The sequence below is a fragment of the Gouania willdenowi genome, chromosome 6 (genome assembly GCF_900634775.1).
Source record: "Gouania willdenowi chromosome 6, fGouWil2.1, whole genome shotgun sequence".
NCBI classification, from domain to species: Eukaryota; Metazoa; Chordata; class Actinopteri; order Blenniiformes; family Gobiesocidae; genus Gouania; species Gouania willdenowi.
The window spans coordinates 37,263,676-37,289,024 of record NC_041049.1 but is presented as its reverse complement, the minus strand read 5'-3'; the positions used below and the strand labels follow the sequence as shown (position 1 = coordinate 37,289,024).

Sequence of the window (25,349 nt, the reverse complement as noted above, 5' to 3'; positions counted from 1 at the left end):
TCTTGTGTACTTGGTGTAAACATAACATTAAATCCCCTTTTGCTGCTTTTCGGGGTCACTGGTGAGGGGTTAGGACTACCGGTTGGGGGTCAGAGGCTTATTCCCTTTTCAGCTCTGTTAGCACGCCGCTTGATTCTTTTGTTTTTTTTTGTTTTTTTTTTCTCTACTTGTCTGCACATGCTGTCAAAGGTCAACACCACATGAAGTGCAATCATTATGAGACAGCAATGCATATTTTGTTATTGCAATAAAATACATTGATTTATTTTATTGCTTAATTGTGACCATCACCAGCCCTCCCTAAGGAAGGGTAAGAAATCTTTTATTATAGGGAGGATATAAAAAGGGAGAGCAGTGTTACACCTAAGTGGAGGGGGAAGGGGAGGGGAAAGGGAGCAGGGAAGAGAGACTCAAGACAGGAAATAGAAAAGGTGGGGAAGAATAGAAGAATAGCATATGTGCAAAAAAACAAAAAAAAAAAAAAAAAAAAAACTACTGCAAGCCCAGGAACTGCCCTGGACCCGCAGATGCAGCCAGGCCAGCAGAAAGAGCGGAGGCCAGGGAGCCCCAGGCAACCCCCCCTGCGGCCGAGCAACCCCCCAGATCCCCCCAAGATCCCAGGCCGAGAGGCAGCCACCGCCCCCCACGCACACATCCGAGGAAGCCCCAAGCAGCCGAGCACCCAGCGCATCCCCCCACCGACCCCATCCCCCAACCCCAAGGCCCCCCGCCAGCATCCAGCCCCCCCACCCACCCACACCCAAGCACCTAACCCCCCGAGGGAAGGGCCCAGAGAGCCCCCCAGCAGAGGAGCCAAGGCCCCCGCCCAGCAGACGGCCAGAGCCGTGCGGAATGGGCAGCCGGCGGGCGCCCGCCGGTGGGCCCAGAGCCAGCAGGGTCCGGACCCCAGGCCAGAAGGACCCGGAACGGAAGCAGCACCGAGAGCAGCGCCCCCAGGGACGACAACCACGCCCATAGTCGCCGAGGGCACCAAGGGGATGCTGCAAGCCGGCCCCCAGGCGCACCGACCAAGCGCGCCAGATCGCCTTTCCTTGATGTCGCCCGCGCGATGCGCCCCAGATCGCCTTTCCTTGATGTCGCCCGCGCGATGCGCCCCAGACGGCGGACCACCGGAGGGCAGACGGCGCAGACGGGCACACGGCACCGCGGGCCCCAGAGACACGCCGTGCAGCACAACCGGAGACCCCCCGCGGCACCCCCCCGAACCGCGGCGGCCATACGGAGCACGGCAGGACCCCCAGGCGGAGCCAGGCACCAACCACATCCCCCAGCAGTCCAGGAGGCGACCCCCGCCGCCAGCCGGCCCAGAGCGGCACGCCCCGCCAAAGCAGGCGGTGACCGTGCAGGAGAGGGGCTAGCTCCCACACCAAGGCCAGCACAGGCCCGCACGACACCACGACATAGCACCCTCCACAGGTGGGCGGCCCCGGCCCCCCGACGAGAGAGGACGCCACCAATCACCCAAGCAGGGCCACCCCGCCAGCCATGGACAGATAGGTAGGCGAACCCATGCCCCCCCAGCCAGGCACCGCAACCCCACATCAATGTCGCCAGCAGAGCCCCCCCCCCACCCACGGAGACCACCCCCAATCACCCCCGCGCCGACATGAGACACCCCCGACGCCAGCACAGCCCGGAGGACACCAGGCCCCAGCCAACAGCCCCACCCCGCCCAAGGCGGCGCGGCACCTCGCCGAGCCGCAGCCCGTCCCCGGGCAGACGGTGGGAGGGCGCACCCCGAGACGCCCAACCCAGAGACCCACCCCCGGGGCACCCCCACCCAGACACGGCACCCACGGGGCCCGGGGTTGCTCCGCCGGCCGGTCTGGGCCGGTCTGGGCACCCCAGGGAACTGGGCCAAGGCGCCCAGACCGGCCGGCGGAGCAACCCACCGCACCACCCCGCCTCCCAACAACCCAGGACGCAAGTGCCTCCCCCAAGAGCCGCCACCCCCATCCCGGACCCCCCCGTCCCGAAGCCACGAACCCCACCACCCCAGGCCCCCAGATGAGCCAACCCCCGAGCCACCCACCCAGCGCAGCAATGCCCGCCCCCCAAGCAAAGGCCACAGCCCCCCCACCAGCACCCCGGGCCGACAGGAGCACCCCACGCCAAACCCAACGGGAGAGCCGGCGCCGAGCGAAGGCGGAGGAGGGGGGGAGGACGAGACAGGGGGACAGAGAGCAAGAGGAAAGAGTGGCAGAGAGACACGCAGGCCCCCGGCACCAAGGGCCACCCAGATGTGCACGAAGGGGGCAGGAGAGCAACACCAAACCGCCCAGGGACCACAAGAGCACCCGAAAGGGACGCACGCCCCCACAGAGGCACCCAAAACACCCCAGCAACCCACTCAAGCCACCCAGGTCAAGACCACCCCACAAGCCCATGGAGGTCCAGGACTACAGTTAGATCAGTGTGATAGTAAAGAGTGGTGCTGGCAGTTGCTTGCAGGCTAGATCATCAGGCTAAGAAAGAAAAATCAAGATTCAATGCAATTAGAAAAGGAGTCCAACGCTCCTCAAAGCAGGTTATTTTATTTTTTCTGAGAGCAGACATCTTTTCCATGGAAATAAATTCTATGAGGAGATTTCACCATTGATTTATGTTTAAGGATTTTTTATCTTTCCAATTCACTAATATTGTTTTTTTTTGCTATGGCAAGTGCCGCAAGGATGGATTGTGATTGGTTTGCTGGAATATCAAGCATAGTCAGGTCTCCTAACAGACATAGATTTGGAGATAGAGGGATCCTGGAGTCCAAAATGGAGGACAGTTTTTCAGTGATTAGAAACCAAAACTGTTGAACTGGCGAACAAAGCCATACGGCATGTAAATATGAATCAGCTGTTCCCTGGGTGCACTGACAGCAGATGTCTGTTGGGGAGAAGCCCATTTTATACATTTTCTGTTGGGTAATGTGGGATCTGTGGAGGACCTTGTATTGAATTAGCTGAAGATTTGTGTTTTTAGTCATCTTAAAGGTATTGCAACAAATTTCTGTTCAGAAATCAGTGTTCGTGGTGATTGAGAGTTCAGCTTCCCATTTAGCGATTGGTAAGTGATTAGAGTTAGTGTTCAAGAGTGCTCTGTATATTTTTGAGAGTTTGTTTGTCTTTGTTGAGATATTTTTCATATATATGGCCAGTTCTGGAGGTTGCAAGGTGATTAAATCTATTGCCGTATTTTTCTTAATTGTCTCTGTTACTTGTAGGTATTGAAGAAAATTACTTTTATTTATATTAAATGTTTGGGTTAGATTGTTATATGTCCTGAGCTTATCATTTTCGAAGAGGTCTTTGAGATGAATAATTCCGCTATCTTACCATGTTTTTAGATAGAGCGGTGTTTTTCTGTTTCTAAAGTCAGGGTTGTGCCAGATTGGAGACAGCATGTTAGTTTTTAATTGAACATTTGTAATGTCCAGGGCTTTCCACCACGCAGTCAGGGTGGAGGCAATCAGTGGGTTTTTAAAGCAGTTATGACGTTTGAGGGTCACAGTGATAAAAGGGAGATCAGAGAGTTTAATATGTTTGCAGTCTAGCTGTTCTATTTCTAGCCAGGTGTTGTGGTATTCTTTTGGTTTTAGCCATTCTGTTAAATATAGAATTTGGTTTGCTAGGTAATAATGTGTGAAATTAGGGGCTTCCAACCCTCCCTCGCTTTTATTTTTTTGAAGAGTTGAAAGGCTTATTTTGGGTTTTTTATTCCTAGCATAGAATTTTGTAATTGCAGAATCTAATCTTTTGAACCATTGTGTTGGTGGGATCATAGAGAACAGATAGTTTATTTTAGGTAAGATTTTCATTTTAACTGAGGCTATTCTGCCAAGGAGTGAGATGGGGAGATTGTTCAATCTCCGCAGGTCTTCTGTGACTTTATCCAACAGAGGGTCTAGGTTCAGTTTAATTCGTTCATTTAAGTTTGGTGATATATTTAAGCCTAGACATTTAATTGTATTTGTGGGGGAGGGGTATTGTGGGTTTTGGGTTGCTGGGTTCCATGAATTTTTTGTTAAAGGAAGGATTGATGATTTTGACCAGTTAATGGAATAGTCTGATAGTTTAGAGAAGCTGTTTATTAGTTTAAATAATTCTTCTAATGAGGATTAGGGTTCTTCCAAATAGAGTAAAATATCATCCGCATAAAGATTAATTTTGTGTTCTGAGATGGATGAGTGGATTCCTTTAATAACAGAGTTCTGACGAAGAGCTGCTGCGAGAGGTTCAACAAATATTGCAAAAAGCAAAGGTGATAGTGGGCAACGTTGTCTGGTTCCCCTTTGCAGTGTGAAGCTTTGGGATGTTATTTTGTTTGTGGTTACTGAGGCCTTAGGTTTAGAGTATAGGGTGGAGATCCATTGTATGAATGAATCTCCAAAGCCAAATTTGCCAAGGACAGCAAGGAGGAACGACCAGTTGACTCTATCGAATGCTTTTTCTGCGTCTAGTGACAAGATTATTGTTTTCTTTTTAGAGTTCTGTGCCATGTTGATCAAATTAAACAGCCTTCTAACATTGTCTGTGGAGTGTCTATTTTTAATAAATCCTGTCTGGTCTTGGTATATAATTGACTGTACGACTTTCTCTAACCTGGAAGTGAGTGCTTTGGAAATAATTTTTATGTCTGTGTTAATAAGTGAGATGGGACGGTAACTTGAGGGTAACATGGGGTTTTTGTCTGGTTTAAGTAGTAATTTAATGTTTTCTGTATTCATGTGACCTCCTACATAACCTTTATTTTTAATCTCTGTTACTACTCTGAAAAAGAGCGGAGCCAGCATTGACCAGAAATGTTTTAGGAATTCAGTAGGGAACCCATCTGGACCTGGTGCTTTGCCTGTTGACATGTTATCCAAAGCATTTTGTAGTTCTTGTAAGGTTAATGGTGAATCTAAGGTGGTTTTCTGCTCTATGGTGAGCTGTGGTAGGTTTAAGTTATTGAGGAATGTTTTCATATCTTCAGGGTCAGGGTTTAAGTTTGATGAGTATAGGTTTTGATAGTAATCATGAAAAACCTTATTAATGTCCTGAGGTAAGTTTAAAGTTTGACCTGAATTATCAGAAATTGCCGCTATGAAATAGTTTTCTTTGTTGTGTTTAAGCTGATTTGCTAAATATTTGCCTGATTTATTATTGTAGTCAAAGTTTTTGTACCGTAATTGCTGTAAAATAAAATCTGTTTTTTTAGATAAAATTATGTCCAGATTAAGTTTTGTATTTTGGAGTTTTTTCCATCACAGTTCAGACGGGTTTCGTAAGTTTCTTAATTTTTTCTTCAATCGTTTTTTCTGCTATCTGTTCCTGTTTTTTCTTATAAGAAGAGTATGATATAATCTTCCCTCTGATGACAGCCTTGCCGGTTTCCCAGAGTAAGGACGGTGACACTTCCAGAGAATCGTTTGTTAATAGAAAGTCCTCCCATTCTTTTCTTATCATTTTACCAAATTCACTGTCATTAAGTAATGAAGTATTAAAGCGCCACAGAGAGGATAATTTCTGATTCGAGTCACACTTCAGGGTGAGGGATATCGGGGCATGATCGCTAATGATTATAGGATGTATTTTAGAGGAAATCTTATGTGCAATGGATTTATTTGAGAGAAAAAAGTCAATTCAAGAGAAGGATTTATGCACAGGGGAGAAGAAGGTGTATTCTTTTTTAGTTGGATTGTTCAGTCTCCATACACCTCCTATTCCAAGATCATCCATGTAATTCATTAATACTTTAGCAGATCGAGACGGTTTTGTATTTGGGCACTTACTGGATCTGTCTAATGATGTGTTGAGTGTCAGATTGAAGTCACCTCCGATGATTACAGATGAATCTGCAGATAGGTCCGATAGCTCCGAAAAAACTCTATGGAAGAATTCAGGGTCGTCGTTATTGGGGGCATAGAGGTTTAGAATTGTGAAACATTTATTATAGATTACCACTTTGATAATAATATATCTACCCTCTGGGTCTATGGTGGAGTTGATTATGTTAAAGAGCAACCTTTTGTTGAAAAGATCCAAGACTCCTCTTGGCCTGGAATTGAATCACGAATTATATATTTTGTTAAAATTTGAGTCTGTCAGAGATTTTTCTTCTGATTGAAGTGAGTTTCTTGAAAGAAAACAATGTCTGCATTTAATCTTGATACATAATCAAATATCTTGATCTTTTTAGCCTGCGAGCGAATGCCACGCACATTCCAAGATGTTACTGTAAACTGAGACATGGAAAGGAGTGTGGTTTAGTCCTTACGAATGTGAGCAAAACCAAGAGTCTGAGAGCATTTGTGCACAGCTGTGTCGTGATAGACTTCAATGCAAGAAAGAAAGAGAAGAAATGCTTATCATGCGATACCACCACAGGGTAAGGGGCTGGGTTGAGAAGGTTAGTGAGAAGCACAAACATACAACAACAACAACCAGTACCAAAAGAATAAAACACGCAACGGGTAATTATATAAAGCGTAGGAAGGGGGGGTATTGAGTGGATGTGAAAGAAAAAAAAAAAAAGGTTAGGGGTTGGAGAAGAAAGAGGTGACATGGGGGTAGAGAGTGTCCTGTGAAACTGTATGAGCCTATACGTGTTTACCAACATCTGAGCAAGCTTACACACACATACATACACACACACTTAGTATATATACACATATCCATGATTTTATTTTATTTATCTTTTGAATTATTTGAATTATTTTAGATATATATATATATATATATATAAACATATATACATATTTAATTATTATTGTTTATATTTCATTTTTTATTTTATTTTATTTTTTTAAATTTTGTTAACATACATATATAGATATACATACACATAGAATACATATACACACACACACACATTTTACCTTTTAAATAGTGCTACCTGAACTACACCATGAGTGGAGAATTATCCTTTCAATATTAACTCATAAATCACCTGTGTTTTTTTATTTATTTATTTATTTTTTTATATGTTTTTTTTTATTTTTCTTAGTAGAGCCAGGGGGTGATGTTAGAATCCCTAAATAGTTGGCCATCAATGTAAAGCTTGTCTACGACCAGTTTGGAATTACGGCCTCTCTGTCGGTTTTCTTTGAAGATAGGATATAAGGTTTTTCGGCGTTCATTTATTTCTCGAGGGAATTGATCATTCATGCCGAATTGCGTACCTTTAAGTTCCCTACCTTTACTTTTAACCTGGATTTTCTGTTGAAAGTGTTCAAATTTGGCAATGATAGGGCGTGGGTGGTTACCTCTGCGTGGACCGAGACGATGGACACGGTGAAAGGTGATGTTTTTCACGGTTTCTGCTGGGATTTTAAGCGCAGATGACATGAAGTTTTTCAGCAGAGCCTCTGGGTCGTCGTTGGGGGTTTCTGGAATACCTGAGAATATTACGTTGTCTCGCATACTGCGAGATTGGATATCCAGGACTGTCTCTTTAAGAAGCTTGTTTTCATTTTTCAGCTCTTTTACCTCCGTGGTCACCGCAGATAAAGCCAAATGGATGTCTTGATTGACTTTCTGTAAGTCCTGAATTTGTTGGTATGCAAATTCCAGGCTGGTTTTCATTTCCTGAAAATCTTGGTGCAGCAAGTCGACCACACCCAGCCTCTTATTGATGGATTTTAGGACCTCGGTGTGGGATTCTGCCTCCAGATCTGACGTGTCTGTAGATGTTGATTCGTTTTTTCGGCGTTTAGCGGACTAACCTGATGTGCTCGCGGCTTTCGGTCCGGATTCCATTACGTGCTCGGCGTAATATCGGTCGATGAAGTCTTCGAGGTCCTCCACTCTGGCTGGTGAGAGGGCGCGTGGTCGGCTCTCGTTTGTGGCGTGGATTTTACGGTAAGAAGTGTTAATATGTGCACATAAACAAAGTTGGTATGCTAGTCAAGGCAGCGAGCCGCCATGTTGAATTTTCACAGACTGTCACGTGACTCTCAGAACATCTCGCGTGACTTACCTCTCCACCATCTTCTTTTGAAATGGAAGGATGCTGCCCGACCTACTGTTTCGCATTGTATTATATCATCTTAAACTGGAGGAAATTAGCCTTGTGTTGAGGGGTTCTGAAAATAAATTTTATCAGGTATGGGGCCCTTTTCTGACTTTTTTTAACTAACCATCGACAAAGGTACAAGAGTGAATTTTTATTCAGTATTCTGGCTGATTTGCTCACTGAAGGTCTATATATATTTGTGTTTTTACAGATTGTTTTTCTTATAGGTGACAGTGGGAGCAAGGATTTTGTTTTTGTATGGGGTGGAGATTTTCTATGTCTTTTCTATATATATATATATATATATAACTATTATTTCTTTTTTTCCCTGACAATTTGTTGCGATTTTCTGTACACTTCTGTCCAAACGTTAATAAAATATTAAACACTAAAAGTATGAAATAGCCACAAAGTGAGGAACAAGAAACCTGAATGTGTAGGGGATGCATCGAAAATCGTGATAATTGTTGATTAATCAAATCCTAGCACCCTGAATCGTAATTGAATCGTGAAGTTCCTTAGATGGTACACCTCGACTAAGCACCCTTTCATCTGCATATGAATAATAATGTAAACCCTTTACATTTAACTAAACAAATTTCTTTATCTTAAAGATGATCTTTTGCACTGTTCTTGTTGAATTTTGGAAAAGTTTTTACCTCGTTTCATCAGACATTTGTAGTAAGCTGAGATAGCTGCAATTTAGTTTTTTACCTGTCGATATTCTTACTATGTTGTCATTGTATATGGTGAGTGACGAACTGTTAATCTTCTCATCGATGTCATTGACTCAGTGAGCATAATTTATGCATGTAATGCAGCACACCTTGGAGGGAGGCTGTGATAACATTCACCATGCTGAGAGGACTGGAAGCTCATTCTGCTCCGGTTAAACATGGCAGCTTAAGGGTTAAGTCCGATACAGCAGTTTATACTGCGGATGGATGTTCGCTAGTACAGAGGAGTCCCATGCTGTAGCAGAACTGCAGATCCTGCACAGATTGCAGCCAAGCCAGAGGCAATATTTTGCTTTGATTCCGCAAGCGTGTAAGAGGAAAGTTGATGGGAGGGGTGGATATTGATGAGAGATGTTAGAAAAGAGGCCGATGGATGGAACAGTTGAGGTGAAATGTTTTACCTCTTCACCTGTGCTCATAATTTTGTAGGATTAGATGTGAGAGAGAAATGTGCCTCCTTCATGCTTTTATGGTTGCACATGTGCAGGATTCTCCTGGAATCACTAAAGAGTAGCTGGAGGTGAGTTTCCTTTTTCCCATGTCCTCTGTAGCCACAAGGATGAACTAATGTAAATATTCCTAAGCACCTGCAGTTCTGGTTTATCCAAACTTAATAGGTTAAACTAAAGTAGAACATTTAATTTAAAGTGATTCTCTGAGAATGTGCTTTCATGACTGCAGGAGCTAATGATCTAGTTCTTGTTTAGTTACTACATTCTCCTAATGCCACATTTGTGTTGTTGCAGTGCTTACCTTCCCCCCTTCATTTGGAGTCCGCAGGATTGTGTCCACCAAGTCTCACGGGAGCTATGCCTGGCACGAAGGCACAGGCCCTCATTACCTTGACTGTGTTCTCAGTGGCAGGACAAATTCAGCAGTCGTCAGCATTGTGTAGTATATCAATTTCAATTTTTGAAGTGATCAATCTTGCGTGCGCACGTACGCAATATCTCTGCGGAATGTTAGATACTTACTGATATTAATAGTCATGAAGTTAGACATCAATGACAACAGACAAATTCATCAACTCTCAACAAAACTATTAAAAGCAAGGATCTCTGTCTGTGTGTTCATTAAATATCTCTGCGGATCAGGATCAGACTGACAACAACTGGAATCGGTAGATGGGGTTTAACTCCCTACAGTGTCCTTGCTAAAAGCCATAATATATGAAAACACAATAGTTATCACTCTACACATTTAATAACAAACCTAAATGTCCCTGACATCCCACCTTCAAACACAACCTCATTTGGCCATCCATGAAAAAGCTACCTAACTTCCCACTTTTCTATAGCAATACATACTTCCTACGGGCACTGCACTAGTGCGGTTGAAGCCCACTGTTTATATTGGACGGTGTACATTGTCAGGGGCCCCTACGTTGAACAGCGCTGATGGGAACCCTGAACTTTGACTGCATTGCAACCCCAATACTGCACTGAAACAAATGTTTGCCCACAAAATTGTTTTCACTGCTGGGTTTGATCCCTCACTGGTTTAAGAGCTTGTAAGCATCTGCAAGTGTTGGGTATTTTGGTGGCCAATTTTGGCTTTAATACAACAGATTTTCTGAGCATGCTCTAGGGTCATTTAAGTCCCAGAGCAGAAATCAGCATTTCAAATTGTACTGACAATGAAAATGATCCCGATCAAAATTATTGCATTTTTCTTTGTTTTTGTTTCAGCTCAGTATTTTATGTTTAGCTTCTATTTAAATGTGCAACCCAAATGTTTTAAATTGATTCTTATTTGATAAGCTTTGTTTACAAAACAGTGACAAACATGACTATGTATGACGGCCTGTACAGACATATCTAATGCTACCATGGGGACAGTAATTGCTTCTGTTGTAGTGTGGCTTTGTTTCTGTTGATTTGTGGCATTTAATAAGACAGCATAAATAAATGTTTCACAGAGCTCATGCTACAAGTTTCCTCAAATCACTTAGTTGCAGCATCACAACTGCAGAATTAATGAGAGCTATTTTTAGTTCCTCCGGTCCCAGAGCGGTCAGAATTGAATAAGGTTTTGCCTCAGCCTCACACAGTAGCACAGCACAAAATTCATCCTCTTTGAAAGAAGACTTTACCACCACAATTCCTGTTTTGATATTTTTGGTTGAAATCTTTTTTTTTGTTTCTTCATCTGTTGAATACATAGCTGTGGATCCTTGAGAATCATTAAAATTTAAGAGGGAAATGTGAATGCAAACGAAAGCACCAAGTTGTCTTCCCGTTTTTTGGGTCATGTCAGGATAGCTTTACTGTTTCGTCTATGAAGGAATGCCCGAATGCAGCAACATTGGTTACATCTTAAACTGAATTTTAGAGTAACTACAACCTGAAAAAATACATACAGCTGGCATTTCCCAGAAAATGTGCATTTCAAATTGCTTTGTTTATTCCATCCATCCATCCATCCATCCATCTTCATACCCGCTTAATCCCGTTTATCAGGGTCGCGGGGGTCTGCCGGTGCCAATCTCCGGCTCTCTTAGGGCGCTGGGCGGGGGTACACCCTGGACAGGGCGCCAGTCCATCGCAGGGCAACACAGACAAACAACCACTCACTCACTCATTCACTCCTATGGGCAATTTAGAGACTCCAATCAACCTTACAGTCATGTTTTTGGATTGTGGGAGGAAGCCGGAGTACCCGGAGGAAGCCCACTCAGCACGGGGAGAACATGCAAACTCCACACAGAAAGGACCCAGGTGTCCACCCCAGGGCTTGAACCCAGGACCTTCTTGCTGTGAGGCGGACGTGCTAACCACCAAGCCACTTTTTCCTTGAGTTAACAAAGATACCAATTGCCAGAGTCAATAACAGGGACTTATAATCTCTGTAAATCCAATTTATTTTTTGTTTAACATTGAATTTATGCTGGACATAGTGCCTTTTTTAATGAACCTGTGAAGGTTCCTCCCATTGTCCAAAAACGTATGGTAGGTTGACCTTCAGAGTAGATACTGGTTTGTCAGTGATATATTTATCTTAGCCCAGTGGTGGACTATAGGCAATATAGGAAAGGGCAATATTGCCTATGACAACATATTATTAATTTAAAGCTGTTTTTTTTTTTTGCTCTCTCTAACGCACCTACATGTTAACGTGGCCCCTCCCATATTCAAGGAGCATAGGGCAGGATCTAGAAATCAGACTTCATAGTGACACCACGGTGGTCAGTGTAACTGCAGCCATCAGCCAAGCCGCCGCAGGGGCGTGCATCAACTGTTTACAGTTGATACTAAAGATGTAACGATTAATCGTAAGGCAGTTAAAAATTGATTCATAGGTGTCACGATTCACATCGATTATCTGAAAATTGAATCGCAATACTTTTTTTAAAAAGCAGAGGGCGTTATATATTTATCCTTCTCTTGTCCAAATGCTGAGGCGGCAGGCAGAATCTGCTACTACTTTCTTTCTGGCCGCCTTTTACTCTTAAACATATTCATAAAGGATTTCTTTCCCCTTTAGCACCGAAAGAATATCTGTAATATTACGTGAATATCTGTAAAAATCACGTTTTTCTATTAGCTCTGTCTGCTAGCGTAGCATCTCTTCTTCACTGCACAGAATATCTGCATCCCAACCGACCGCTGGCTTACCAGCGCCCTCTGCTGGTCCAAACAAATATCTGACGTAAATACAATGCAGATTGTTTTTTTTGTAAAGTCCAATTGTTAAGGCACAAAATACATTTTCAGTTGCACTTTTAAAAAGAAAAAGAACTATTATGCAGTTTTGCATTGTTTACTATAGAGCCAAAATTAATAGGCTTCTTCATTTGTATTATTCCTTTATTTATTTCATTCAAGATTTATTTTTAGTTAAATTGCATTGTTTTGAATAGTTTATCAAGGGATTCTTTTGACAATGAAAAATAAAAGGAAAATAGTACAGTATTTGAAAAAAAAAAAAGGAATTTTTTTCAGTCATCATTTGTCTACAGTTTCATTTTGTAAAATAAGTGAGAGAATCGTATCGTGAACCCAGTATCGTGAATCGAATTGTATCGGTAGTTGAGTGAATCGTTACATCCCTACTTGAGATATATTTGCAAAATGTTTTAAGTGTCAATATTAAGTTTTTCTGCAACAAGCAGTGGATGATGCATTTGTTTTATTTTTGTCCACATGTGGCAAAGTTTTTGGTCAGTGTACAGTCATGGTTAAGGTCTATGGATATGGTTTTGCGAATCATACCATAGAATATTTTGTTATGTTTTTTAAGGTAAATGTACACACTTTTTGAATATGATTATCCTGCTGGTAAAATGTCTATTTTTAAAGCTAAAACTATATCAAATCTACGTATAATACACTTTAAGAATAAAGTTTATCATCAGTATATGCTAGAAAAAAATTATAGAATAACTGAACATGAAACGAAATGTAATATTTGCTTACTTGAGTTAGAGATACAGTGGGGCAAAAAAGTATTTTTTTTTTTTTTTTTTAAGGATTCTTTGGGCTCTAGTGGCCTTTATATGACAGTTGCTCGACAGGAAAGGGATCAGAGAGAGCAGGGAATGACACGCAGCAAAGGGTCCCAAGCCAGGAATCGAACCTGGGACCGGCTGCAGGTGAGGAACTACAGCCTCCGTACATGGGGCGGGCGCTCAACCCACTGAGCTACACACCACCCCCAAAAAAGTATTTAGTCAGCCATCAATTGTGCAAGTGCTCCCACTTAAAAAGATGAGGCCTGTAATTTTCATCATAGGTATACCTCAACTGTGAGAGACAAAATGAGGAAAAAAATCCAGAAAATCACATTGTAAGATTTTTAATGAATTATTTGGTAAATCCCTCAGTAAAATAAGTACTTGGTCACCCACAAACAAGCAAGATTACTGGCTCTCACAGACCTGTAACTTCTTCATTAAGAGGCTCCTCTGTCCTCCACTCGTTACCTATATTATTGGCACCTGTGTGAACTCATTATCAGTATAAAAGACACTTGTCCACAACCTCAAAAAGTCACACTCCAAACTCCACTATGGCCAAGACCAAAGAGCTGTCAAAGGACACCAGAAACAAAATCGTAGACCTGCACCAGGCTGGGAAGACAGAATCTGCAATAGGTAAGCAGCTTGGTGTGAAGAAATCAACTGTGGGAGCAGTTATTAGAAAATGGAAGACATACTGATAATTTCCCTCGATCTGGGGCTCCACGCAAGATCTCACCTCAGGGGGTCAAAATGATCACAAGAACAACCTGCAGAGAGATGAATGACCTGCAGAGAGCTGGGACCAAAGTAACAAACTCTACCATCAGTAACACACTACGCCGCCAGGGACTCGAATCCTGCAGTGCCAGATGTGTCCCCCTGCTTAAGCCAGTAAATGTTTAGGCCCGTCTAAAATTTGCTAGAGAGCATTTGGATGATCCAGAAGAGGGTTGGGCGAATGTCATATGGTCAGATAAAACCAAAATAGAACTTTTTGGTAAAAACTCAACTCATCATGTTTGGAGGAGAAATAATGCCTTACCTACTGTAAAGCATGACGGTGGTAACATCATGCTTTGGGGCTGTTGCTCTGCAAAGGGACCAGGACGACTGATCCGTGTAAAAGAAAGAATCTATGGGGCCATGTATTGTGAGATTTTGAGTGAAAACCTCCGTAAATCAGCAAGGGCATTGAAGTGGCTTTGTAAGAAGCATTTCAAGGTCCTGGAGTGGCCTAGCCACCAGTGTCCAGATCTCAACCCCATAGAAAATCTTTGGATGGAGTTAAAAGTCTGTTGCCCAGCGACAGCCCCAAAACATCACCGCTTTAGAGGAGATCTGCATGGAGGAATGGGCCAAAATATCAGCAACAGTGTGTGAAAACCTTGTGAAGACTTACAGAAAACATTTGACCTCTGTTATTGCCAATAAAGGGTACATTACAAAGTATTGAGATGAACTTTTGTTATTGACCAAATACTTATTTTCCACCGTAATTTGCAAATAAATTCATAAAAAATCCTACAATGTGATGTTCTGAGATTTTTTTCATAGTTGAAGTATACTTATGATGAAAATTACAGGCCTTTCTCATCTTTTTAAGTGGGAGAACTTGCACAATTGGTGGCTGATTATTGGAGTGGACCAATCACAGCCCTTAGTGATCGCGTTGCCTCAATGCGCATCAGAATTTTTTGGAGGTGCACATATGGTTACGCCGTATGGATGTACGACAACCTAACGCAGTAGCATATATCAGGCTTAACTCCTAATGGGACGACAACATAATATGCTTATCTTGATTGCCTGAAATCTCCAAAATAGCAATGCCTATATATAAAGTGATATTACTTGTATTTGAAGCTAAAGGTTGATATAAATGACTCTGAAGACACCAATTAGAAACAATATTTTATTATTCAGCTTTAGACTGATCATCTAAAGTCTAAACAGTCCATTTTTTATCGTTTACACCTTGCGCCCACACGGCAACGAAGATTTGGAAGCCAAATTTGATAACGTCTGAAAATGGGTCACAGAGTGGGAAATTCTGAGATTGCAACCCGCTGGGGTGTCATGTGGACGGCGTACACGCATTCTCTGCAAACGACGATGCCAGGGCCCCACCTCTCTCTTAACCTGCACAACCCCCACAACAACAGTAACAATGTCAACAAAGCAAAGGCTGTACCTTGTTGTCGGTGCACAAGCAAATCTCCTGCCTCCTGCCCTCTTTTTTGTATGTCCTGTTTTTTGTAACACAAGTTTTATGCAGAGTAAACTCCAACGTATGCTTTTTCGATGAGGAAGCACAGCCTGGGGACCTGGGAGTGGACTCTCTTATCTCTGGTCCCTGGTTTACATGACTCTGCAGCATCGCGTGGACATTGGGGCAGTGCCCCTGGATTGGCAGACTGGAATGGTGGTCCCCCTTTTTAAGAAGGGAGATTGGAGGGTGTGTTCCAACTGTAGAGGGATCACACTCGTCAGCCTCCCTGGTAAGGTTTATTCAGGGGTACTGGAGAGTAGGGTCCGCCGGGTAGTCGAACGTCAGATCCAGGAGGAGCAATGTGGTTCTTGTTCTGGTTGTGGAACTGTGGACCAGCTCTACACCCTCAGCTGGGTCCTTGAGGGTGCATGGGAGTTTGCCCAACCAACCAGTCCACATGTGTTTTCTGGACTTGGAGAAGGCATTCGACCGTGTCTGGTATTCCTCTGGGGGGTCCTCCGGGAGGATACGGTATTGGACCACCTGATAGGGGCTGTCCGTTCCCTGTACGACTGGAGTCAGAGCTTGGTGAGCATCGCTCGCAGTCAGTCGAACCTGTTTCCAGTGAGGGTTAGGCTCCGCCAAGGCTGCCCTTTGTCATCGATGCTGTTCGTAATTTTTATGGACAGAATTTCTAGGCGTAGTCAGGGCGTTGAGGGGGTCCGGTTTGGGGGCCTCAGGATTGCATCACGACTTTTTTCAGATAATGTGGTCCTACCGTGACCTTCAACTCAAACTGGATCGGTTCGCAACTTTCACTGGATTGGTTCGCAGCCGGGATGAGAATCAGCACCTCCTTGACTCCTCCCTAGTGAGGCAATCAGGGCACGTCCCCCTGGAAGGAGACCCCGAGGAAGACCCAGGATGCACTGGAGGAACTGTGTCTCCCGACTGGCCTGGGAGCCCCTCGGGATACCCCCGGAAGAGATGGATGAAGTGGCCGGGGTGAGATAATTCTGGGCCTCCCTGCTAGGGATGCTGTCCTGGTAACCCAGCAACGGATAAGTGGAAGAAAATGGATGGAAAGATGGAAGTTTTATGCGCATCCTTGTGTGTTGTCTTCTTCTTCCTCTGTATTTAGGGCAGAGTGGATGCCACAAGATGTATTACTGCCCTCCACTGGTCTTTATTGAAAGTACTAGAACATCCCATACATTCCAGTGTCATGCAGGAACTGCAGCACAGCCTTAATAATCATCTGGTGGTTCTCTTTATGCACAAATAAAGAAAAAATAGAAAAAAACCCCACTCCTAATCCAGGCATACTTGCAATTAGATGCTGGCTTTTTCTCAGTGTCCTTCCCTATTTTGGTGTATTTCTGTGCCAGCATTACAGTGCCACATGAGGTCTGTTATGTTTACTACAGCATTTTCAACCTTTTTGTGTGGATGCACACATAATTACCCATTTTAGGGGAAAGTGTTTTCATTTTGTCTCTGTGTGGACCGGGCCTTAAAGGGGACATGTTATGAGAAATCCACTTTTGCAGTTTTTTTTTATCAAATATGCACTGCGCCTGTGTTTGACAGGCACTTGTTTCCCCGTACACTGATCTGATGTTGACATTAACAGTTATCTGTTAATAAATACAATGCTTACCACTAAATCAAGCGCAAAAATGTAATTTGTATGAGGAACAAAATAGGTTTTAACTGTCGGTTTCAGGTCGGGTGTGGATATGAATGCTTAATGTCGGACCTGTCGGTTTCAGTTTTGCTCTGTCAGGTTCGGGTAAAAGCTTGAAGGATTATATCATAAGTGGTCTGTGTTTAAAAGCAAATTGGCAAATTTCACTTGCTGTTATAGTGACCAAAATTATCACGGTTATCGATATACCCCTGTATTTTTTAAAATGTTGAAAAAACACTGATAAATTGAAATAATTTCACCAAGATTTATATTTAAATAGATTTATTATATTTTAAAGTCTTAACAATAACCTGAACAAAGCACTGCAAAGTTAACATTAAACTGTGCAAAATAAACATTAAATACAGTAAATAAGACTGATCAAAACTGCACATTAACAATAATCAAAGTAAAAAAGGTATCATTAATGCAACAATAACAATAACCACCGTTAAAAAAAAGTATAAAAACTGTGCAAAATAAACATTAGATAGGGCCCTATAAAATCAGTTTATATTTTTTTCAAAATTAAAACTGATTTTATAATTTTTTTCAAGAAAATATTAGTGTTTAACTCCTGTAAGGAAACAAACAAAAAAAAAAAAACTAATTACACAAAAATGTCAGTCAAAAATAAAATAAGATACATTTAAAAGGTAGATATAAGTTGTAGTGGCATGGATTATTCTGACTGTTCCTTTTTAATTATTTATGTTGTATAAAGATGTATGAGAATAGCATTAATATCACCCTATTTCCTCTCAGGGATCAATGGTTTACTGAATTGGAGCAGAAGCCGACACGCTTCACCAGCCAATCGGGATTTGCAGATTGAGAAAAATGCTTCTGAGGTCTGCAGATAGAGGTTGCATCCTGTAAATATTATGAAATAGAACCTACAATGTTTCAGACTCAACAATCCCTGGCATCAATTGTGTCATCAACAACAACAGAACAGCATATCTGTAGCACTGATGAGATTCTGTTTAAACACGCAAGGCAAGGCAAATTTATTTGTATAGCGCATTTCATACACAAGGCAACTCAATGTGTTTCACATGATAAAACATTCAATTGTTTAAAATCAATAAGAACATTTAAAATCATCAGTAAAATCAATTCAAATCATCAACAAACACATTACATCAACAACATGACCAAAAATCTCTCTCTCAATCATACGCAGTAGAGAAAAAAAAGTGCTTTTAAATTTGATTTAAAAATGTTCACATTGGATGCTTACTTCAGCTCTGCTGGCAGATTGTTCCACTTCTTTGCAGCATAACAACTAAAAGCAGCATAACCATGTTTACTGTAAACTCTGGGCTCCACTATCTGACCTGTGTTCATAGACCTGAGAGACCTGCTGGGTTCATACCTGACTAACATGTCACTGATGTATTCTGGACCAAACCCATTCACAGATTTATACACCAGCAGCAGAACTTTAAAGTCTATTCTGAGGCTGACTGGGAGCCAGTGTAAAGACTTTAAAACTGGAGTAATGTGCTCTGACCTCTTTGTTCTGGTTAAGACCCGAGCTGCAGCGTTCTGAACCAGCTGTAGCTGTTTGATGCTCTTTTGGGGGATTCCTGTCAGAAGACCATTACAATAGTCCAGTCTGCTGGAGATAAAAGCATGGACCAGTTTCTCCTGATCTTTCTGAGTCATTAAACCTTTCACTCTGGAGATGTTCTTTAGGTGGTAGAAGGCTGTTTTTGTGATAGATTTAATCTGACTGCTGAATGTAAGATCTGAGTCAATCAGAACACCAAGGTTTTTGACTTGGTCTTTATCTTTTAAAGATCGAGACTCAAGATAATTGCTGACAGCAGTCCTCTTTTCCTTGTTACCAAAGACAATCACCTCCATCTCGTCTTGGTTTAGTTGAAGGAAGTTTACACTCATCCAGCAGTTTACTTTTTCTAAGCAGTCACACAACACCTATGGGACCATAGTCATCTGGGTTCAGTGATAGATATAGTTGTGTGTCATCTGCGTAGCTCTGATAATCAACCTTACAGTTCTGTAAAATTTGTCCTAAAGGAAGCATATAAAGGCTAAACAGAAGGAGTCCAAGAACAGAGCCCTGAGGAACCCCACAGGACATTGGTAATCTGTCAGATTCACAGTTTCCAATGCTTACAAAATAACTTCGCTACTCCAAGTAGGACTTAAACCATTGCATTACTTTTCCATTTAGACCAACCCATGTTTGCAATCTGTGCAACAAGATTGATCTACAGTGTCAAATGCAGCACTTAGATCCAATAGAATGAGAACAGATACTTTTCCTGAATCAGTGTTCAACCTTATGTCATTGATCACTTTGATAAGAGCGGTTTCAGTGCATTGATGAGAACAAAAAACTGACTGAAATTTATCGAATGTTTTGTTGAATGTTAAGAATTGACTCAGTTGGTTGAAGACCACCTTCTCAATGATCTTGGCCATGAATGGAAGGTTGATGATTGGTCTATAGTTAGCCAGTATAGAGGCATCCAGTGTTCTCTTTTTTAACAGAGGTTTCACAGCAGCTACTTTCAGGGATTTTGGTACGGTGCCTGATTGGAATGAGCAGTTAATTATCTGACACAAATCAGTGACAATTGACTTTACAACAGTTTTAAACAAGTTTGAGGGTATTGTGTCAAGGCAACACGTTGATGGATTCAGCTGCTGAACAATTTCCTCTATTGTTTTTGGGTCCACTGTAATAAACTCTAACATTGTAGTTGACTCATCCCTCAGTGGTTGAAGCTGTTCAAGCTTTTTGTTATTTTGCTGATTTGTTCTGATGTATGACCTTATTGATTGTATTTTTTTATTGAAATATACAGCAAATTCATTGCATTTTCCAGCTGACAGTAATTCAGGGGCTATCTGATCTGGGGGAGTTGTGAGCTTTATAATTAAAGAAAACAACGTGCGAGAGTTGTTGACATTTTTGGCAATAATTTCAGAAAAGTATTGCTGCCTTGCTTTGAACAAGCCATCATTGAATTTTTGCAGACTTATTTTGTATAGTTCTAGATGAATTTGGAGTTTTGTTGATCTCCATTTATGCTCAGCTCTTCTACAGTCAGATTTCAAATTCTGCATTATCTCAGTCCTCCTCCAAGGTGTTTTCTGTGTTTAGTTTTCTCTTAGTTTTGATTGGAGCCACCACATTTGTGACATAACAGACTTTTGTGTTAAACTCAGCCAAAAGATTAACTGTCTCACCACTCAATGTTGGTGTCATTGCTATAGCTTCCATAAACTGTGCACTTGTGTTGTCATTTATGTACCTTTTCTTTAAACACACAGAAGTAGGGGGGACAGATGTTACAATCTCCAGGTCAAAAAAGACACAATGATCAGATAGAGCTAAGTCTCTTACATCAACAGCAGAGATATCAACACCTTTAGAGATAACCAGATCCAAAGTGTGACCTTGAGTGTGTGTCGGACCAGTCACATGTTGTATAAGACCAAAAGTGTCCATTAAAGCATACAGTTCTTTGGCAGTATTGTCCATGTTATTGTCTACATGAATATTTAAGTCACCTGTTATGATTAAAAAGTTGTATTCAGTGCATACAATTGACAGCAGGTCAGCAAACTCATTCATGAATTTTCCAGAATATTTTGGGGGTCTATAAATGACAAAAAACAGAACTCTTGAATCACCCTTCAGTAAGAATGACATATATTCAAAGGAGATAAAATCACCAAATGTTATTTCTTTGCACTGAAATATTGATTTAAAGATGGCAGCAAGTACGACACTTAATGAAATAAATGAAGTCTTGTGGTGCACTTTCATTGAGAATAGTATTAAATAATATCATTAATTAGTAGTGACTTGTTAACAAGAGCTCTAACATTAAGAATAGCTAATTTTAAAGACTTCACTGGAGACACTGGTGGACTTTTTGGATGACATGTTATAGGAGTCAAATTATAAAGGTTTTTGCTTTTCTTTAATTTCACAATTTTACCTGTGTTACCCATCACCACAGGAATTAAAGAAGCTGCATTAACTCCATAAGGCCCTGACTTTTCCTGGTTGTTCCTAAAAATAGAGGTATTGCAGTCCGGACCCAGCACACATCAGACCTGTGTCGCTCTAATTTGAACACAACTGGCCTGAGGAGAAGAGTGATCCTGGGGCTGGTGTCGTCGAGGAGGGATGGGTGGTGCAGATTGGTTCTTTAGAGGAGATAAGATGGGACCGTGGTGGGGTAAAGGGTGAGGTGTCAATCTTGTGCCAGCCAGAACCAGCTCGTTCATCTGGGCAGTTAAATCCAAGAAGGCAGGGGTAGGAGAGAAGCTGGTTGAGGTGGAAGTAGGTGAATTTTGGGGTGAAGCAGGTGAGTCCTGAGATGTGGGGGTTGGGTTGACCTCTTCATTTTGGCGATTTTGATTTCTTGCTGGAAGCTCATCGACTCCATGTTCTTTCCTTGTTGTTTTGTTCTCCGATGGTACATGTTGTTTTCTGTCTTTATTAGGACTGATAGCAGTGTGACTGGTGAAGTAAAACAAGTTGGATGTGAAGAGTTTTACTCCAGCCTTGTTTAGACACAGTCCATCTGCTTTAAAAAAATGACGGCGTTCCCAAAAAATAGGAAAATGTTCGATAAAATTTAGTGAAAGGGCAGCACAACCCAAAGATAAAAATGTATTCAGAGAGTAAATCCTTGAGAATTTCAGATCTCCTTTGCGGACTGGAGGTATTGGGCCACTGATGAACACTTGAGGCTGCAAACAGCTCACAGTTTTTAGCAGATGGGTGAATTCCTGCTTTAACACCTCAGACTCCTCCTTGGCTAAATCATTTAACCCAAAATGAATCACAACATTTTTCAAATATGGGTAATCTGCCACAATATGCAAGATTTTGTCAGCCAGGTCTGATGTGTGTCAATAGGTAAGCAGATCACTTTCACGTTGCTGCTAAACATCTTCTGAGCATCTTTAACAGAAACATCTCCCACTATCAGTGTGTGAGGTTGTTGCTTTGGTTTACCATGTCGCTTTTGTTTTCCTGAAGCACTTTCAGTCTTCACAGTTCCAGAAGGTTGTGTGTTGCCCTCATTAGAGCAAGATCCTAGGTCATTCAGCAGTGGGGCGAATCGATTACCCAGTTCTACATGAAACTGGGTTTGTGACTTGGTGATACTCCTGCCTTTAACAGATGTCCACTTTAGTGCCTGGGTAGACAAGGGAGTTGATGTTGAGGCTGCAGTCTGCGAAGCCAGTGCCGGCCAGTCCATCTCATTATTGATATCAGGGCGCTTTGCTCGGCCCATTAGCCTTTGGGAGCTCAGCCTAAGAAAAAGTCATATCCACTTCAGAGTATTCCAGGGAGGACTCGCACCTGTTGGCTTATCATCGGGAACAGGATCCTCCCTAGGTCTGATAGCTTTGTTAGCACGGGCTGGTAACGAGTTAGCTTTATCCACTCTGCTGTTTTGAAACAGCGGCACAGTCGTATCATTATCATATCCACAGTGTCCATTAACCTCAATGTTTACTTGTATTCCTCATACTGTACTCTCCAGTTCAGTAATCTTTTGGAGAAGACAGCTGTATTCTGTTGTGGAAAGAGCCATTCTTCTGCTAGTTAGCTTGCTACTTGTAGCTAGCTAGCTTGCTACTTAGCTTTCCAGTTGAGCCAGCAAATAAAAAAACAGTAGATGATTACCTCAGAGCCAGAGTCAGATGGTAAATGATAGCGTTTGATGTTGAGGTATCGTATCATTTCTCAGAAGAAAAAGTTCATGTTTAGTAAATAAATTCCTCTGTGAGCTCCGCTCTGGTCTTTTGCTGCTGTCAGCTGTTGCTGTCAGCTTAGCTGCCGGAAGGTTTAAGTCAGGGTGAAGATGATTCAGGCCTTTGTCATTTAGATTTTTGTATTAAAAGTTTAGAAACAGAAAAAACACTTTTTCTATATAAAATAACAATAATCCGTCTCATTGTCTATCATAGTGTTGCTGTTGTTCATTTATATTATTTTTCCATCAAAAATTTACTTAACAGTTTAGTGCCAAATATACTACTCATTATGCTTTGAATGAGCTTAATAATGACACCTAAATCAGACACAACAGACTGAAACATTGCAATTTATTATTTTACTGTGTAAACTGCCAACCTGTTTAATTAACATGTGCCTATAAGCAACAATTCTCACATACAGCATGTGAAGTAATGCAAACACTCATTTAACATTTGCAGACAAAGGTCATTACACATGTTCCTCTTGCACTTATTTTGCACTGGTCTGAATGAGTTTGAGGTTGGAAGACCCGTAGGAGGATGTTTCAGCACAACACACTCAGGATAACATATTCACTCTTTGACACAGCTAGTTTAAACCATTTTAATCATTTTAAAGGGTTTTGTGTTTCTGCCTTTCAGAGTGCAGCAATGGAGGAGACAGTAATTTGGGAACAGCACACAGTAACACTACACAGGGTAAGTCTGTTAAGATGTGTCACTATTAACATTTCCCTACTTTTCTTGCCTCGTCACTGTATTTCCTCCAACACTGCTATTTTCTGACATCTTTTTTAGAGTTTTTTCTTTTTTGGGGGGGGCAGATCCATTCCACACATTCATTATCCACACACAGATCTAATTTCTACATATTACTCTGCCACGGCCTAATATGTGAGCGCATAGGCCTCAGCACTCGCGATTTGTTTGCAGCAAGTCACAGGACTGGACTAGACTGGTTTTACTTAACCGTAAAAACATGCTTACACTTATCATACCACTTTAACAGAGTCATGGGATGACCAATTTGAATTGAGTCCTCTGTTAAATGTAGAAAGTGACATAATTTGAATGAAACGCTGTCCTCATGAAGCAAAATATTTCCAGGCACCGCATTCGGAGCACCCCCCACCCCGCAACCCTCCTGCTCCAGAGCAAAACATGTTTAAGTGGCCACCCACAAGTCTAAACTGCCAAAAGAAAGCTATGCAACTCATCAGTCACTCCAAAATACAGAGCCACCAGTTCCCGCTTTACTTTAATGTGTCTATGAAGCGTCACTTATTTCTTGTGATCACTGCGACGCTCCGTGAAAACATGAGCTTCACAGTGTTTGAACATCTCATCAGTGCTACAAGAGATCCTTTGAAAAAGTTGGGTGTTTTCATAGGTTCATGATAACTTGATTGCTTCTATTATTCTACAATATTCTGGCCCCTAGTGGTGAAATAACTGATGCATCCTGTGTCTATTTATTTTGGAATAATGTCCTCAGGATAATTTCAATTAGGTTAATTTGAATTAAGTTGATCAAAACTTAATAAACCTGCTCAGATTCAGCAAACCATTGATCCCTGAGGGGAAATTGGGTGACATGAATGCTGCTCTCATACTGTAAATCTTTGACATATAAATAATTAAAAAGGAACAGTCATAATAATCCATCTCACTAGCTACCTTTTAATTGGAGCTTAAACATGGTTTTAAATTACACTTTTATTTTGACATACATTTTTGTTTAATTATGATTTTGTTATTATTTTTCATTTGTTTCTTCAGAGAAGTTGAAAACCAATAGTTTCTGAAAAAAATGATAAAATATTTCTTAAAAAAAAAGAAACAATGTGGAAAACAGAATTTGGAAAAAATAAATAAATAAAAAATTACAGTGCCCAATGTTAGTCCCGTTAATGTTTGCCAGATATTTCACCCTACGATGAAATGCTAAAGCCAGCCACCCACCAGTGCCCCTGAGAATAAAGCAAAAGCAGTGGAGAAAGAAAGAATGGCTGGTTAAAGGCACATTGAAGGCACATTGATCAACAGCCCTGAGAGGCTTGTCCAGACCAAAAGAGGAAAGAAATGAGGAAAATGATGGAACCTGTTAAATGACTATAAAAACCAGTAGCTCAGCAGCAGTGGTGTTAGCTAACAAAGTAAAAAAAAAACAGTACAAATGTTAGGTACTTTTACTTTCACATCACAATTCTTCACATATATTGTAATTGTTTTTCACAAACCACAACTTGAGTGGTGTGAATATGTTTTTTTTTTTTTTTTTGGATTAAAGAAAATAGTATTTTTGCCCTATTGTACTCTTCAGAGTGTTCGAGATAGCTTGATTTCTGTATTAAACAAAAAAAAAAAACATATCTGGACCCTGCTACGATGTCTTTTGTTTTTTTTTTGGTCACCTTTTTAATGCCATTGGTGTTTGTATGTCTGCATTAAGCTGATGCTGTTTGGGCTCACTGTTGGTGGAAAATA

At 41.6% G+C, this 25,349-nt stretch overlaps 1 protein-coding gene across 9 annotated transcripts in view; it reads left to right on the top strand.

Moving 5' to 3' along the window:
* Window positions 1-25,349, top strand: part of tjp1b (tight junction protein 1b) — a 179,356-nt gene that overhangs the window by 98,692 nt on the left and 55,315 nt on the right. For all 9 annotated transcript variants that reach the window (XM_028448666.1, XM_028448665.1, XM_028448657.1 and 6 more), the window contains one exon: window positions 23,505-23,561. In XM_028448666.1, the coding sequence (XP_028304467.1) occupies window positions 23,505-23,561 (57 nt within the window). The remainder of the gene's footprint in view (window positions 1-23,504; window positions 23,562-25,349) is intronic.